Source organism: Epinephelus moara, chromosome 4 (assembly GCF_006386435.1).
Source record: "Epinephelus moara isolate mb chromosome 4, YSFRI_EMoa_1.0, whole genome shotgun sequence".
NCBI lineage: Eukaryota > Metazoa > Chordata > Actinopteri > Perciformes > Serranidae > Epinephelus > Epinephelus moara.
This window is the reverse complement of record NC_065509.1, coordinates 23,623,125-23,639,839: the sequence shown is the minus strand read 5'-3', so window position 1 is coordinate 23,639,839 and position 16,715 is coordinate 23,623,125. Positions and strand designations below refer to the sequence as shown.

At 40.0% G+C, this 16,715-nt stretch overlaps 2 protein-coding genes across 3 annotated transcripts; one reads left to right on the top strand and one right to left on the bottom strand.

The window, feature by feature from the left end:
• Positions 1-329: 329 nt before the first annotated feature.
• On the bottom strand, positions 330-9,904 carry LOC126389391 (zinc finger CCHC domain-containing protein 7-like). 2 transcript variants are annotated; one of them, XM_050043041.1, is made up of 8 exons: positions 9,068-9,904; positions 6,159-6,211; positions 5,396-5,506; positions 3,734-3,907; positions 3,443-3,478; positions 3,037-3,141; positions 1,831-1,948; positions 330-1,096 (listed from the first exon to the last, which is right to left on the bottom strand). In XM_050043041.1, exons 1-8 carry the CDS (start codon positions 9,468-9,470, stop codon positions 603-605), a joined length of 1,494 nt encoding a protein of 497 aa, XP_049898998.1. In that variant the 5' UTR covers positions 9,471-9,904; the 3' UTR covers positions 330-602. The 2 variants fall into 2 exon arrangements, with proteins under 2 accessions (XP_049898998.1, XP_049898999.1); XM_050043042.1 differs by having other exon boundaries at positions 3,734-3,904.
• A 2,083-nt stretch (positions 9,905-11,987) lies between these two features.
• LOC126389028 (paired box protein Pax-5-like) lies at positions 11,988-15,055 on the top strand. Its single transcript, XM_050042444.1, has 7 exons — positions 11,988-12,030; positions 12,134-12,299; positions 12,744-12,941; positions 13,075-13,115; positions 13,201-13,308; positions 14,709-14,852; positions 14,929-15,055. The coding sequence occupies exons 1-7, from the start codon at positions 11,988-11,990 to the stop codon at positions 14,949-14,951; spliced, it is 723 nt and encodes a 240-aa protein (XP_049898401.1). The 3' UTR covers positions 14,952-15,055.
• The last annotated feature ends 1,660 nt before the right edge of the window (positions 15,056-16,715 follow it).

The window sequence follows — 16,715 nt, the reverse complement described above, 5'->3', positions numbered from 1 at the left end:
TTCATACAGCTTTTCTGGTACACCAGCTCTGAATACAACGATACATAGAGCCTTCTCCTATAAATCTAAATCCCCATGCTTATATGCTTTCACGTATAAGACGTCACAGAACAATCCCCTATATTTGAGCATGAATTTTACAAGACGATATCTGTAGATTCGTGTTTATTGTCGCTGTCTTTGCAATATAAATATTAGTTTACAAAGGCAAATCACAGTTCTGTGCCTATAACCTTATTTTAATGTATTTTAATGACAGAAATTATATGGTGCTGTAAAACTAACATCATATTTAGAGGGATAATCAAATATTGAGTCAAAAAAGCAAGCAGTGTGTAAAATCACTTTTAATAACACTCAATGTCAAAAAATTTGGCTCGGCCCAGCCACTATAACAGTAGATGTACTTACGGAACAAGGTTAAAGTACAAAAGTACATTCACACCAGCTACGCTACAGATGAGCACCTTCAACTGTATATGTTTTTCTACAGTTTTTTTATTGACAATAAATAAAGGAATCAATGAAAGACAAATACTGAACAATCATTGTTGTCCAGTTACAGTTGTTAGTCCTTGAGAATAAATACAAACAATGACACTTTATCTTCGTCGGTGGCGCACTCTTTGTTTTGGGGAAAGAAGGTTTTGACTGGCAACGTCAGTGTCACCATGGGGATATAAATCCCCACGTTTCATCCCTCCTCTCTTTTTCCACCTCTCAGCTTCTCTGCTCTTCCTGCTCTGACCACCTGCCTCATCCCTTATCTTCTTCTGAGGAGGGGGTGCGGACTGCTTGTGACTGTGTAGTGCAGACTGGAAGGGGTCTTCATGGCAAATTTCATCATCAAAGTTGTTCTGGGATCTCCCCAGCAGTCCCCCTTCTCGTCTGGCTTGAGCCTCTCTCCTGAGCTTCTTCACCTCCCGTCTCTCTCTGCGCCTCTCTGGCCACGTCTTCCTCCTGCCGGCGCTGTTACATGTCTCCTGCTTTGTGCTGCTCCTCCCCTGGACCGGCTGATTCTCCTCACCGCTCTCGCCTGTTAGTTCAGACAAGTGCTGCTGGTCTGAGACAGGGAGCGAACCAGCACTTAAAAGCTCTGAAAATACAGCATTGACAGAGAAAAATAACCATTAGTGGGAGCCTGTGTAGTTGAACAATACGTTAAAAGAGACAGCTGATTACAGCTGCACTAATTAATATTTTTATAAAACAATAGGTCAAATATAATGTGAAAGGGGTTGCTCACTGAGAGAGCGAATTATCAACCCTCTCTGCAGTTCTCTGCAGCTCTACAGAGCCTTTCAGTTCATTGTGTTGGCCAGCACCTTTACTGTTTTAATTCACTCTCACCAATCGAATTAAAACTGTTTTTAGCCGCAGCAGGCAGCTGTTTGCAGTGGGACAACTCTGATAAAACCAAATACGCTACCTACCCAGCACCAAACGGCAGACAGAAAAAGTTAGTGAGCAGCTGGTGTACATAATGGTAGCTAAACAGCCAGATAAAGCACAGCAGAAAGGAGACTGAGTATTGGAGTTACACTCAGTTGCCACTTTATTAGGTACACCTAGCTAAAACTAATGCAGTCTAATCCAACAGCCCTGCAAAAAAATCCTACCTTCACGAAAGAATTAAAACTATTTTAAAGAGGTGTTAATTAAACTGTGTTATTATTTTGAGGCTGCAATTTGTGATGTCTTATTGAATTGTGTTATCTGTTACTTTCTCCACCCTATTTATCAATGATATACATTGATACAAAGAGAAAAGTTCACAGATAAAACACTATTTTACAAAACTGTTTACATCATTGTATGTTTAATACCTACCTTTGGCTCTTCTCTGCTTCCCGGTGCAATGTTTGAGGATGTCCTCAACTTGGTCATAGTGGCAGACATAGGGCAGTAAAGGAAAAGTCCCACTGATCATCCTCTTCTTAGTGCACTCCTGACACCGACAGGGTGGAGTAAATAAAATTAAAGGTGAGTGAGCAAGAAGAGCATGTACAGTGAAGTCCAATGCAAAATAAGATATAGACAGAGAGGGAGAATTTGTTGTCCAGAGTTATACAGAGAAGAAGAGGAAGGCAGAGAGAGACCTTAGACTGTGTAAACAGCACCTCCAAGATGGTGCAATGTTGCAAATTAATGCATATTCAACCAGTCCCCATGAATTCTGCATGATCTTGTGATTCTCTCAAATAGCCGCAACTTTGCCGCAAATTTGACCAATCATTGTAGTCGCCCACAAGTTTCACCAATCATAGTAGTCCCTCACATAACATCACAAAACTCACTTCCTTGTTTCTGGCTGTGAAGATGCAGACACACAACACGAAATCTCACATTAACCAACAAGAATTACTGCTGGGTTTAACTGTTTTGCATGGCGATGGAACACAAACTAAAGTCATCAATTGAAAAACACTTTTCTACCATGAAACACACCTGAAGATTGACAAACACACTGACAACAGACAAGACAAGACCACCATCAGAGAGGCTGTTACATCCATATCTACTGCACATGCTAAAATAATCAAGGTGAATTAGATTAAATATGGTTGGCTAGTGGTAATGTTAGTCTCATACAGGGGTGGGCAACCTGCAGCTCTGGAGCCACATGCGGCTGTTTAGCTCTTCTCCAGTGGCTCACAAACTCAGAACAGTGCAGTTTTATTCTCGCTGGAAGAAGATGCCTTCAATTTTTCATTTTAATTTAATTCTAATTTTTTTAATTAATTTGACTAAAAGAGTAATAACTATTTGGCAATTTTCACTTGCTCCCACAATTTTATTGAACAAATAATAAATAAATAAAAATATCGCAACATGCATTGCAATTGTTTTAAAAAGCTGCCATGAAATCAGGCATTTTGAGCCGCAATTATCCAGATAAATCACGGGAAAATACTGTGCAAAGAAACAGAAAGAGAAAGAGAGGGATAGCAAAATAAGTCAAATAAGTAAAGTTCAAGTCAAGAGGGAAAGGAGAGATGGTAAAAGTACCAGGTTTTTTTTTTACTGGCCACTTACATAGCCATAATGTCCCCTCTTAGAGCAGTTGTAACAATGAGCAGGGCATTTCTTATGTTTAAGGGTGTGGACTGTCCATGGCCTGACTGGAAGCTCTAACCGGATCTGGAAAAATGATCAGACAAAGAACATTTTTGAAAGTGGAAAAATTACATTGGTTGGTTTCCATGAAGTTTTATCAACACACATCCACACATTCAAACTTGAAGTTTCAACATCCTTTTTAAAAACATGATTAAGATGGTTCCCTGCCACCACCTCCTCGTTTAGATGATCTCTGTTCTTTACTTTCTCTCATTCGGTGGTGTTTATACAGTCAACCAGAAAGAACTTTTAATATTCAAAAGCGTTACACATCGTGCTTAGTAAAGACGGTGAGATACGAGAAGTCAAAACATCAACTCACTGTTAAGTGGTATTGTCTCCACGTATCAGGGCAGGCCTGAGGAAACCCAGGAAACAAAGGAGAAGATTATTCTCTGAGCAGGAACATAGAAAAGAGCAGTGCAGTGTGCAAATGAGGAACCGCCGAGGTCAAACAGCACTTCATAAAAGAAGCCCACACACACGCCTCAGGCGACAGAATATGTCAACACGCAGCTGACAGATCCATTCAAAGTTTCCTTCAACACAGAAACACACTCCCCAACACAAACACTCACAGGGGCCAGACCTGGGGGCTAACGGACAAACTCACATCAGAGAGGTGCCCCAACATCCCACAGCGATGGCAGTGCTGCTTCCATACCGGGGGCCTTTCACAGGGCCTGAGGCCATGGGAAGGCAGTCCGCAGCGGGGGCAGGGGCGGCCGGGACAGTCCCTCTGGATGTGGCCCTGGATGCCACATAGGACACAGGTGGGAAATTTCTGCTGAGACGAAGACAAGAAACATGTTTTTAAAAGTGTTTGGATGGGTGTTCTGATCGTTTCAGTCACAGGTGACCATGGAATTACATCAATGCTTATGTCTCTGGTGTCATTTATGGCAGTCTGTAAGGGTCACACAGAGAAAAGGTATTACACATCGCAATATAAAATGTTTATGTCATCTGTTCTTCAACTTGATGCTACAATTTCTTGACGCAGCACAGCCATATCAATGTTTAAAGGTTCTACATGTGAGATTTTGAACATTAATACATCAGCAAACAACTATTTGCTATGTAAAGATATAGTGGAGTAATGGTGTCCTGGGCAGAGAGTGAAGTTACGCTCCCTTTGTGTGTGTGTGTTGTAATCAGAGCTTTTTTTTCTTGTTTTGGTAGCCGAGCCGGCCGCATGTGCATGTTAGTGCATGTGAGTCCCTCCCTTTGAGGCGGTTGGCCCTCACAGTGTTTATATAGAGAGACTAAGACCTGGGTCTTTATCAGGGGGTCCGTGACCCCTTGGAGGTCCTTGTGATAATTAAAAGTTTTAATTGATTACTTTGTAATTTTTCTAGCCAGAGCCTCTGACATAGTGTCCACCCATGCAGGAATGAGGCTAATGCAAATAAGTGCAAATGTGAAAACACTCGAAAATGTTCAGAGAATTATCTCCAGTCCAATTTTATACAATGTATGAAGTAGGGGGTCTATGCTCTACTCTCTTTCAGCTAAGGGGTCCTTGGCCTGAAACACACTGAAGACCCCTGGACTAAGAGAATGACCTCCCACACAACATTGTAAAAGCAAGATGGCAGAGTGTAGTTAAAGCATTTAGCTGAAGGCGACCTTCCGGATTTTCCTCCAACAAAGCAAACATGTTCTTCAACTACAAAGGCCCAAGACAAAGAGCACGTCAAGACCAGAGTCAACACTGATCTGGCGTTTACAAGATGGAGAGGCCTACAGGCAGCTAAAGGCTCCAACTTGACTCTAAGTCCGCAGAGAAATGCGAAGAAGGGGATCAGGTTTAGGTGACACGTCCATTTGTTCTGGTCTGAGATGCCGGTGCTCTAGTGCGACATCTAGTGATTCCTAATGTGGTATAAAGAACCTTTAAGCAGCTACGCAAAATGAAGGACAGTTGTCACAACAACACAGACCAAAAGCAGTTTAGTATCATGCCATAATTGGATAGTTCAAAGTATAGAGCAGCAGGAGACACGGGGAAGAAGAGGGGGATATCAGCTGGACTCCAACGAGAGATCAATGGAGCTCCAGGACGCTCCCTAACAATGATTTAGTCAGCTAGAAATCTCAGCAGCAGTGTAGGTATTTCAACCTGAATCAGTGATATTATTCAACTGCATCAAACTCCTGTAATGGTTATTTCTTCTACAAGGCAGTGATGTATTCTTTACACCTATTAAATGACAATGTGAAAGTGTATTATGTGTATGTAAAAGAAAAGGGGTAGATAAGTATTTTCCTTTACCTTGTAGTAGTAGCAGCTTTTGGCGAGGTGTCCTGTCCTGTTGCAGATATTACAGGTCAAAGAGCGACCTGTCACAAAGTAGCGGCTGGGCAGAGACTGGTCAGCACCGTACTTAATGAAGTGAAAGGGCAAAGACACGAGACTTATTATTTAAAAGGGCAGTCTTGTAAGGTCATAATACTGAATACGTTCTGCAATATTAGAGGAAAGCCAGAGGAAATTCTGAAAATTTCTTTTGCTACGGATGAAAATTCAGGACACAGAGATCAAATGTTTACTATTTAATAAGTCTTTGACGTGTTTTAAATTCTTGCAATTGCTTTTGAATTATGACAAGGTGCCCCTTAACAAATCAGAAATACTGTATTGATCCTCAAGGAGAATTTTTGATTCCTTACAGTTGCTCCGATGTAAAGACAAGAGAATTATAGGAAGTAAGAATAAGAGTATGAAATAGAAGTGCATAAATATAAAGCAATAAATCATGAAGTAGAAATAAAATGTGCATTATGCTAAAGTGTTCAACGCCAGTACTTCAAAAATAAAAATAAATTAAAATATTAAATTAAAATATTTATCATCACTTTGCTGAGGCTTTAAGTGTGAAAATTTAACTACAATATACACATCAGTAGAATTAAACAACAACAGAATTAGAGTAGAGTTAGAGTACAGAACATGATTAATAACACTAGATGCCATTTTCCTTGAAAAATGAACTCTACTGTAGTATTTATGAACATTTATTGATATCACAAGTTACCTTGTCTTTCTCTGATACAGCCCAGGTATCCTTCACTGATTCCACAGTCTGATCTGTGACGGCGAGAATAATCCAGGAGAACATTTAAGTTTTATAAACATAATTGTATTTCATGATTAAAGCTATAATTGTGTGGTTCTCAGGCTGCACATCTCTTGAAATGCAACACACAATTCCAAAGAAAAGCTTTTACAAATCAAGAATGGATCAGGAGTTTCTCTCAAGCCTGCTGAATGTAGACTTTCCGAGGTCTTATAAGAGCTTTAACTCTCAGGACTTAGAAAACTGAAGAAATTCACTTGACCTTCACATTATATCTATCTCTGAGGTGAGGTGTAGGGGAAATCTTAAAACCTCTCTGCTCCAGTGGAGCTGCTGGCTGGCAAGACAAGATGGAGTGATTACATAGGGCAGCTCCCTGGTGTGAGTATGAGTATCTTCATTAATGCAGAGCCAAGCATCTCTGAAAAACTGAGTGCACGCTGAGCAAACTGTCTCTGAATGGGTTTAAAGATAAACTGCTCTCCCATAGCTTGATAGAAATCTCTGTAGCGCTCTATGTACCGTTTTGCATTAAATGTAACTACAGGAATGTATTTCTACTTGAACTCATCTTTTTTTCTTGTCCATATCCCGTGTTAGAGGATCGACACAGAGAATAACTGTCTGAGCTGGTAACTCTGCTGCGCTGTCTCTGACATATTACTGCTCATGGAGTATTTATTATGCTGGAAAGGAGATTTCCCCTTTCGAGAATGAGAAAGAAGACAATCCTCATAGATCTGCAGATATTTTAATAAAAACTTTAACTCAACTTAAAGGTTCAGTGAGCAAGATTTAGGGGGATTTAGTGGCATACAGCAGCGAGTACTGCAGACAGAAAGCAGCTGAAACTTTACCAGGTTATAATTCCTTCAGTGCTCATTGTTGAGGTTTTAACGAGGAGCCGAATTATCCGCAGAGGTCTCATCCTCTCCAAAAACCACCGGACCCAATTATTTAAACCGGTAAATACACTGAATAAAGCAGTTTAACCTTTTTTGCGATGCTGCTTGTTGAAGATGGGCTTCTAACTACAGTGGCTGTTGCGAAAATGCAAATGAAATATTGAGCCAGTGTTTGGATTGTCCCTTCTAGGCTACTGTATAAACACGCTATGAACATGATGATCTCCATAAACAGGGATCTGCTCCCCATTTAGATATAAACAGGGCTCATTTTAAAGTAAGGAAAATGCTATGATTCATATTTTCAGGTGATAATAGAGTAAAGAAAAAACATACTTATTACATTATATTCCTTTTCTGCCAATATATCTCCCTAAATCCTACACACTGGACCTTTAACATGTCTGTAAATAGTAACAGCAGCATAGCCTGTGCTGTTTGTAAGTACATCACCTTGTTGCTATGAGATTAAGTGGAAATAATGTTTGTTTTACTTCAGCAATAACGTCAGAAAACGAAGGCACAATTCAAAGCTGTGTTCTCACCATTTCAACTAAAAACACAAATCAAAATGATTAAAACCTGTCTTTAGTTAAAAGTAAACAACTTTAACTGAAGAAAAGATTCATCCTTAACCAGGTCAATACAGTGATATACCTTCATTTTCTGGCCCTTACTTATTTATTGTACTGCTTTCCCCTTGGTATAGCACCATGCCACGGATTACCAAGCTGTAAATCAAAGTCATTCACTTACTTGCACCTATCTTTGTGCAAAATAAGGTGAGTGCTTGTCCAATCACATACTGACAAGCAAACTAGTTTGTGCAGCACCTTGTTTAATTACAGCACATGTGATTTGCATCACATTCACATGTAAATAATATTCAAATGAAGCTCAAACTTGTCCCATGGGTCAACAGTCATACTCTCATACAAGCACACACATTTTGCACACCAGGGTCAGAGGTGGAGCCACACAGTCGTATCCCTATTTTTCTTATCATTACATGGCAAATGTATTATTTAGCACGAGTAGCTGGAGTTTTAAATTTGAGGTACCTTTACTTGAGTATTTTAATCTTATGCCACTTTCTATTTCTACTCCATCACACATCAGGAGGAAATATTGTTCTTTTTACTCTACTGTAATAAAATCTAATAACTTCAGTTACTAGTTACTTTACAAGTTAAGATTTTTGCACATAAACCTCTGTCTCATTGTGTCATGCGGATTACTGTTAATTTATTATGCTGATCTGTTCTGTACGACATCTATTGCACGTCTGTCCATCCTGGAAGAGGGATCCCTCCTCAGTTGCTCTTCCTGAGGTTTCTACCGTTTTTTTTCCCCGTTAAAGGGGTTTTTTTGGGGAGTTTTTCCTTATCCGCTGCGAGGGTCATAAGGACAGAGGGATGTCGTATGCTGTAAAGCCCTGTGAGGCAAATTGTGATTTGTGATATTGGGCTTTATAAATAAAATTGATTGATTGATTGATTGATTGATTAAACCGTATGAATATGTACAAGTGCAGCTGAAACGGTTAGTCGATTGATTAGAAAATCAATTGGCGACCATTTTGTTTAAGTTACTTTTAATGCAGTTTCTTAGTTCCAGCTTCTGTAACATGCAGACGTGCTGCTTTTCTTTTTAAGTATTTGAACGGTTTTGATTTTTCAAATTGATTTCAATTTCTCTGCATTGAATACATTTACCGTTACTTTTAATACTTCAATACATTTTCCTGATTGTACTTAACATACCTTTACTTGAGTACATTTCTAATGCACAGTATGTTCACAGTGTGGTATTAGTGCTTTTGCTCAAGTGAAGGATCTGAATACTTCCTCCACCACTGCTTGTTTTGCAGTAGACAAGGCACCCACGCATATTATAAAATGAGACATACAAGTAGTAGGAAAACTTTAGAAACAGGATGATAGAGAGCAAGTACAGTCTAACCTTCATCTCCAGAGTCTTCCTCAGAGCTGTTCCAGTAGCTCAAGTTGAGCTGGATGCTTGTGTCTCCCACCTGATCCTCTCCTTCCACAATCATCCAATCCTCGATGGGCTGCTCACTGTCCTCCTCCTCTTCCTCCTGCTCATCCTGTGAGTCCACACTAGAGGTAGTACTCTGGCTGCTGAGCTGCAGAGTCCGTCCAGAGGTGATGTTGAACGCCAGGACAAGAGGAGGGGAGCTTTCCCTGCTGAGCCGTGCAGCTCGTTTACGGCTGCTGTGATGTTTCTGGTGACTGAACTCAATCTCTCCCTCTCCTTCTGAGCTATGGTAGTCCTCAACAAAATAAAGGTCGTCTTTGATGCCTTCCTTGGCATCATCATCCTCATTTTCCTTGGTGTAGTCCATAGTACAACCTCAAACAGCAGCTGAACAGCACCACCTAACGACGGCTCACCGCACTGCAGTAACAGCGGTGACTAACGGCACATTTTACCACAACTTTTTCGCAGAAATAAAACTACCTGGCTATTGTTTTCTCATCTTCTAAAACATGTTATTATAAGGTGGGTAAATAAACATTTAGAATATACAGACACGTGGGTTAACATCAGGCTAACTACCGTTAGCTCTGTGGTAGCCGGGGCAGTTAAAATGGCTAAATAAGCAAACACAACCAAGTAGAACAAAGTCTATAATGGCACTTTACGGGCGCTCACCGTTTTAAGTTCACTATATACCAGTTGCGACTTCACACAGTGAACGATACTGATTTCCCTCCGTACAACAGAAGTTGTTGTCTCCTCTACTGATTCGTGTTTACAGTCTGTGAAGCACTTACCCGGCGTTTCCGGAAGTTAAAATGTTGGACAACCAAAACTGTCCCAGAGTTTACAAACACGGCGTTGAACCTATGGTTTGACCACAAGTTAATTCCTGAAAACCCTGAAGTAGGTTTTGTCATGTGCATATTGTCACAATATGTTATTCGTAGTCATGAAGCATTATTAAATTATTCTTTATTAAACAGAAACATTCTGTTAATTTTATGTTGTTGTGTCTGCTGTCAACAGGAAGCATAGGGTTGTTCCCATAACTAAGTTTTTTTGTCAGTCTGCAAATTTATTTGCAACTATCTTTCAGACAGTGGATTAAAAAGTACAGTGTTTAACTCTAACATGTATTGTAACGGCAATATAAATAGTTTAGTTTAGTTTAGTTTAGTCTAGTTTAGTTTAGTTGCACACACATGTAAATACAGGAAAAATAGATTAAAAATTTAAACATTGCTTAGGAGTTTAGAAGCCAAAAATGGCTTGTTGAAATACTTTCCCTATGAAATGACAACAATCATAGATAAAAAGAAAAAGATAAAAGCGAAGATTGCATAATTAAACAAGAGTTCCAGACTATAAAGTAATATAAAATTATTAGAGATGTTCAATTTAAGATTTTTTTTTTTTTTTTTAAATCAATCTTTGCAAAGTAGGGTAACTGTCAGATGTATTTTTTAATAACAACCATGTAGATGATGATTGTAGAGATTGGAGTCAGTTGTTGTAAAGAGATGGTCCTCTGTATTTCAATGAATATTGATTATGAGATGAGAAAGAAATACATGGAAATAACTTACTCACGCAGTTAAAGTCTACCTCAGAATTGTAGGCCTACACTGCCCACTGCTAATAACAGCTATGTAATGTTATGTCTAATATGATTACTACTTTAATTGTAGGCCCAGTCACATTCCACCATTGGCCTAGTTTAAAAGCCAGTGTCATAATGCCAAAATATACTAGTAGGTTAATAATTAGGTTACCAGAAAAAATACAGTATAAAGGCTATTTGTGGCCCTTTAACAAATGTGGCCAGTTCTTTGTGCTCCCACACCTGCAAGTCAGTTTGATTCAGTATGAGAACTGTCCTTTTATGCACACTAAGGGCAGTGCTCTGCCCTTTTTATTGTTAACTTAAGGTACTGACATTAATTCAAACTTTAGAGGCTAAATTGTATGGTGACAGGTGGGATTATATTTCACACAGTCCTTGTTTTACAGTTTTGGGGGCTATATAATTATCAAATCAAAATCAAATCAAGTTTATTTATATAGAACTTTTACAAACAACTGCAGTTAACCAAAGTGCTGTACAAAATAAAAGAATGACACACAAATATATATCAATATAAAATGTACACAAATAACAAACAGAAAAGAACAATTACAAACGTGAAAAGATTATAGATACATTATTTATTATATCGGTAATTTAAGTGTTTATATGGGAACATGGATGGTTACATTCTCCAATTTAAAACTTAAACATGCATGTTGGGTGTTTTATGGGCTGTGTCCAGCATTTTAGACTAAAAATACTTCACTATAGATACTATATTACTATATAATACTATTATTAAATTTCTATAGATGCACACAAAATTAATAAATGTATAAGAAATAATTCTCCACCAGAATTTGATAACTGGTAGACTAAATCTGAGAAGACTTTGAAACAGTACCGGGTTTTCATAAGAATGCGCAATCAACTTTTAACACACTGGGAAATAAAATGTAGCCCATAATCTGTAATCTGATTTTGGACTTGCGGTTTACTGAGTGCGTATGACTTCTATGTTTCTAAAATCCTGTTTACAGCTCTGATCACAAGAACTGACTAAAGCAACTACATAATAAGGCGCGTGCACCCGTGCGTGTGCGTCCAATCAAGGGCTCGTGCCTCTGTCCACCGCTCAGGTGCTGAAGCCACACTGCTGTCACTCCGCTCTGCAACCAAACGCACACAGGACAAACTTCTTTTATCAGTTTTCCGTTTGAATGATAATGCTTCGTCCTCGAAACCAACTATACGTTGTTTATACCAACATCTAGAAGTTTATTAGGACTAGTTTTTTAGAGTCAGTCTGTGATGGAGGTGCGCTTTGGACAGGTGCCGCTCACCGTTACGCACAGTAAGTACAGATGCTTCTTATTAAATTAAAGCTGTGAGGTGCCACCTGTGCGTAGAGTAAGTTTCTTCTTTCACTTGTTTCTTTGATCCGCTCCGGTGCTCAGGGCACGGCGGGGTGAACCAGCTCGGCGGCGTCTTCATTAACGGCCGCCCGTTACCGCACTTGGTGAGGCAGCGCATCGTGGAGCTCGCGCAACGGGGCGTGCGTCCCTGTGAGATCTCCCGCCGCCTGCGCGTCAGTCACGGCTGTGTCAGCAAGATACTGGCCAGGTAAAGGAAAAGGACTTTGTATTAGTTTAAGGACAGAGTGATGAAGCAGATTCTGGGTGACACTGCTGCTGCATGTAATAACAATAAAAGTGTTCACACCATCCAAATCTTAAAATGTTAATTTGGGCATGTAGGCTATGTTAATATTTAAAAACTGGCCACTTTGATCTCTAAATGTCCTATATTTATGTCCCTGTAGCCTAATATTTGACTATCCATGTGTATATTAACTCCAATTTGTGGTCATCCCAGGATGTATTATTCATAAATTAATTTATTTTGTACAGAAATTAATCTCAAGACCGTGTGTTTTGACTGTTCTTACAGCCTATTAGTGCTCTCTTTATCTCACTTTAATCCAGTTTATATGCATGAGTCACATCAGCATCTACTCCCCAGGTAAAGTGTCAACCCAGCTGACAGATATCAGTGTTGTGAATGCAGGTATAATGAGACAGGAAGCATCAGACCAGGAGTGATCGGAGGCTCTAAGCCCAAAGTGGCCACTCCCAGAGTCGTGCAAACGATCCTACATCTGAAACACACCAACCCCACCATGTTTGCCTGGGAGATCCGAGACAGGCTGCTGCTGGAGCGAGTGTGCGATCACAACAGTGTGCCCAGCATCAGCTCCATCAACAGGTATAGATGACCTCGTGTGCGTGTGTGTGTGTGTGTGTGTGTGTGTGTGTGTGTGTGTGTGTGTGTGTGTGTGTGTGCTTGACAACACAGATCATTAAAATGCATGTTGAGTGAGTTCCTTCTGTCTTCATAGGATCATCAGAAACAAAGTCCAATCTGAGTCTTGTGAAGTCGGTGAGTTTTTCTGTCCCTTTGACTCTCTTTTGACATATCTGTGTGTGTCTAATGTTTTCCTGATGTTGACCTCTGACCCCTGCAGTTTCATCAGCATCATCTGTTACCATGGGAACAGCCTACTCCTCTGAGTCCACCTATTCCATCAGTGGGATTCTGGGAATCAGGAAATGCAGCCGCAAACATAAGGAAGGTAATACAGTCTGTGTGTTTGTGTGTGTTTGATCGGCTCTTTTTCACAGAGGATTTTGACATGCCTCAGTAGGAAAAGCACAAATGTGAGCACTAAAAGTAGTGATGGCTGAATTCCATTTAGCTGCTTCTGTTTCACGGTCACACTGTCATGACAGCGATGTTACTGCTGCTGCCTCTTTCAAATTTGAAACCCCAACAAAGAAATCAAAATATATTTTCCAGCTGTTTGCAGCTCCTACAGTTTTTGTCCTTCAACATCACACTCACAAATCAAAGTTGATCTTTGTACTGACATCTTTGGCCATGATATAAATTATTCTGTCACTTCTTGTGTGAATGAAATTTACAAAATTTACTTGGCATGTTTCAGTGTTGTCAGAAATGTCAGTTCCTATTGATTTTGAATATTTGGAACAGCTCTGCAGCATCTGCACACTGGTACCAGCTGCACTTTCTTGCTTTCTCTTATACTACAGTCAGGTTTTAGCCTTGTTATTCATTCATTCATTCATGCATTCAACCTTTATTTTATCTCAGAAATACACTGAGGTAGAGACCTCATTTACAATGTAGCTGAGTAAAACAATATGAAATAAAAGACACAGGAAATATACAAAGAAAAACTTACATTAAGATGGCAACAATAAGTAAAAAGCAATAAAACCATAATTAAAAATGTAAAATATTTATATTTATCATAAATGAAAAAATTAATTTGTATGCCCTTAATGTCATTTTTTCCCCATAGCATAAAAAACTAAATTGAATATGGATATTTTCAAGGAATTGTATTAAAGATAGAAATTGTTTTTGTGAATTTTCTAGTGCAGAAGAAAATCACCTGACTCATATCAAGAAAATGACTTTGATGCAAAAGCATCTCCGAAACAAACTGTTTTAAATTACAAAAAAAGAAATAACCATTCACCACTGGAAACTTCTTAAAACAAAACATAAGACTCCACACTAGATTAAAACATATTGTGTAGATGGATGTATTTGCAGAGCAGACGCAGAGATCACAGTGGTACCACACCATGCAGCAGACTGATGAGTAAAACCAGTGGTCCTGTGTTAATATTACCCTGGTTGAGACCACCTCCGCAGCAGGAGATCCACCTCACCGCTCCAGGTTTTGTCCTCTCAGCCAGCAGGCTCTCTGCTCCTCCCTGCCTCCCCCTCACCTCAGCCTCTCATTACAGGCCCGCTTACACCTCCACTCCTCCATCACTGCGACCATTACAACAAGAGATCGCATGGATAAATATGCGTACTTACGGCTGGGAACATGCACATGCGTGTGTTTTGTCATTCTACTAATTAGAACAAGTGATGATTGCATGGAGGTGGGAAGAGAAATAAAAAGGGAACCTGGACAGAGGTTGTTTTGTTTTCCAGGAGGGGACGTCTCCTGCAGCATCTACCCCGACCAGCCATGCTCCTGTAATGATGCCTGGGGATGGTCCGACCCCTGCCTGACCTCTATCTCCAGCCTGACCTTCTACAGCGGCCTGCCAGCAAATCATAATCCAGAGCTCTTAGGTCAGTCTGCATCAAAATATGATCACTTATGTCTGATATGAGTTCAGCTTTAATATGTTTCTCTCATCTTGTTTAGGACCTCGGTGTCATAACAGCTGAACAAGGCTGCAGAAAGACCTTTAATGCCCAAAACTGGAAGCCTTCACATCTGGATTAACTGTAATTATTACAACACGATATGAACATAAATCACAATTACAAACATGTTGAAATAAAACTGAAATGTCACATCTCACCTGTCATGTTTTATTTACATAATTCGGAGTCAAAGAGCAGACGCATGCTGTTGTTTCAGACACTTAGCAGAGCTTCATCAGTCCAACATATTATCCCCCATCCTTGTCACCCCTGTGGCCATTTTCTCCTCCGTCAGTGGCTGAGGGGGAGCATCATTAGGGGCCCCATGATGGAAAACAGTGACTGTTTTCTCTCCTTAGTGTGCGTCTCCCTAGCCTCCCCTCCAGCATGAGGGATTAGACGAGGATATGGGAGATGCCGGAGGAACGGGTGGGGGTCAGAGAACACCGCTGAGAAAGAAATCTGTAGCCAGCAGTGGGCATCAGTCTGTGGGAGCCATGTAGAGAACAGATGCACGGTGCCAAATGTTTTAACTGTGTGTATCTACATATAATAGTTTGCATGGGAATGTTTTGTTAAAGATGTTAAAACAGTTGTGTGCATGTGTTTATTATTTAAAGGTATGAGCAAAACATGATTCAACAACCTTTCATCTATTGTAATTTTTTTTCTGACACAAGAATATACTTTGGGGCTCTGTAAAGTTCTATCTCATCTTCTCTCATCGCAATAATACAAAATAATATATTAGTTTGTTTTTGTCTTGTTTTCATAGTTTGAATCTGAAAAATGACTGGTAACAGGTGGAGTAAACAGAATATTTCCCTCTGAGATGTAGTGGAGCAGCAGTGTAAAGTAGCAAAAAAAAAAAAAAAATGGAAATAGTCAAGTAACTTAAAATTGTGCTTAAGTACAGCACTTGAGTAAATGTACTCAGTTACGTTACAACACAACAATACCAACATGTTTTGCACAGAGCTGTCGCTTCCAAGCTGCAACTTGTTAAGACGAGACCAGATACTCTGACTCACATCTACAACAACAAACCTGAGCTGGCCACTCACCCTGCAGCAGTCCCACAGTAATGAGCTGTTTTTAGGCATTCGTTTTGTGCAGTCATTTCTCCAGTGGACATTATGAGACAAGCCTCGGTTGCTAGGAGAACAGTGACACAAGTGCTAACCAGGCAACACAAAGGGGAGCTCTTATTTTTGGTCTAGACAACAAAAACCAACAGGGACCTGACCACAGACCTCAGACTGTGTTCTGTGATATAACATGAGCCAGGCCTGTTGATAGGCCCACTTACAGTGAATACACATCTTTATACAGTGCTTTTGTTTTTGGTCCCATTTTGCAAAGGTTTGATTGAAAGATCTAAGACTCTTTTATGCACACAAAAAATTTTCTCTCAAAATTCGGTTGCAAATTCCATGTTAGTGAGTACTTCTTCTTTTTCCAAGATAATCCATCCATCTGTCAGGAATGGCATGTCAATATACTGATTGAACAGCATGAGTACTACACAGGTGTACCTTGGGATGGTCACAATAAAAGGCCGCTCTAAGATGCCACGGATGCTGCACGTTTTGAAGGAGTGTGCCATTGGCATATGCTGACTGAGGGAATGTCCACCAGAGCTGTTTCCCATGCCCTGAATGTTCATTTCACCACCCTAAGGCATCTCCAGTGTGGTTTCTGTAAATTTGGCAGTACATCAAACCGTACTAACAGCCTCAGACAACATGTAACCATGCGAGCTCAGGCCCTCCACATTCAGCATCT

Excerpts from the sequence above, each read along its gene's own strand:
- LOC126389028 (XM_050042444.1), top strand. The coding sequence starts at position 11,988 with ATGGAGGTGCGCTTTGGACAGGTGCCGCTCACCGTTACGCACA. Across the intron at positions 12,300-12,743 it reads GTCAGCAAGATACTGGCCAG|GTATAATGAGACAGGAAGCA; the intron begins GTAAAGGAAAAG and ends TTGTGAATGCAG. Across the intron at positions 12,942-13,074 it reads AGCATCAGCTCCATCAACAG|GATCATCAGAAACAAAGTCC; the intron begins GTATAGATGACC and ends CTGTCTTCATAG.
- LOC126389391 (XM_050043041.1), bottom strand. The coding sequence starts at position 9,470 with ATGGACTACACCAAGGAAAATGAGGATGATGATGCCAAGGAAGGCATC. Across the intron at positions 5,507-6,158 it reads CTGTATCAGAGAAAGACAAG|TACGGTGCTGACCAGTCTCT; the intron begins GTAACTTGTGAT and ends CACTTCATTAAG. Across the intron at positions 1,097-1,830 it reads GAAGCAGAGAAGAGCCAAAG|AGCTTTTAAGTGCTGGTTCG; the intron begins GTAGGTATTAAA and ends CTGTATTTTCAG.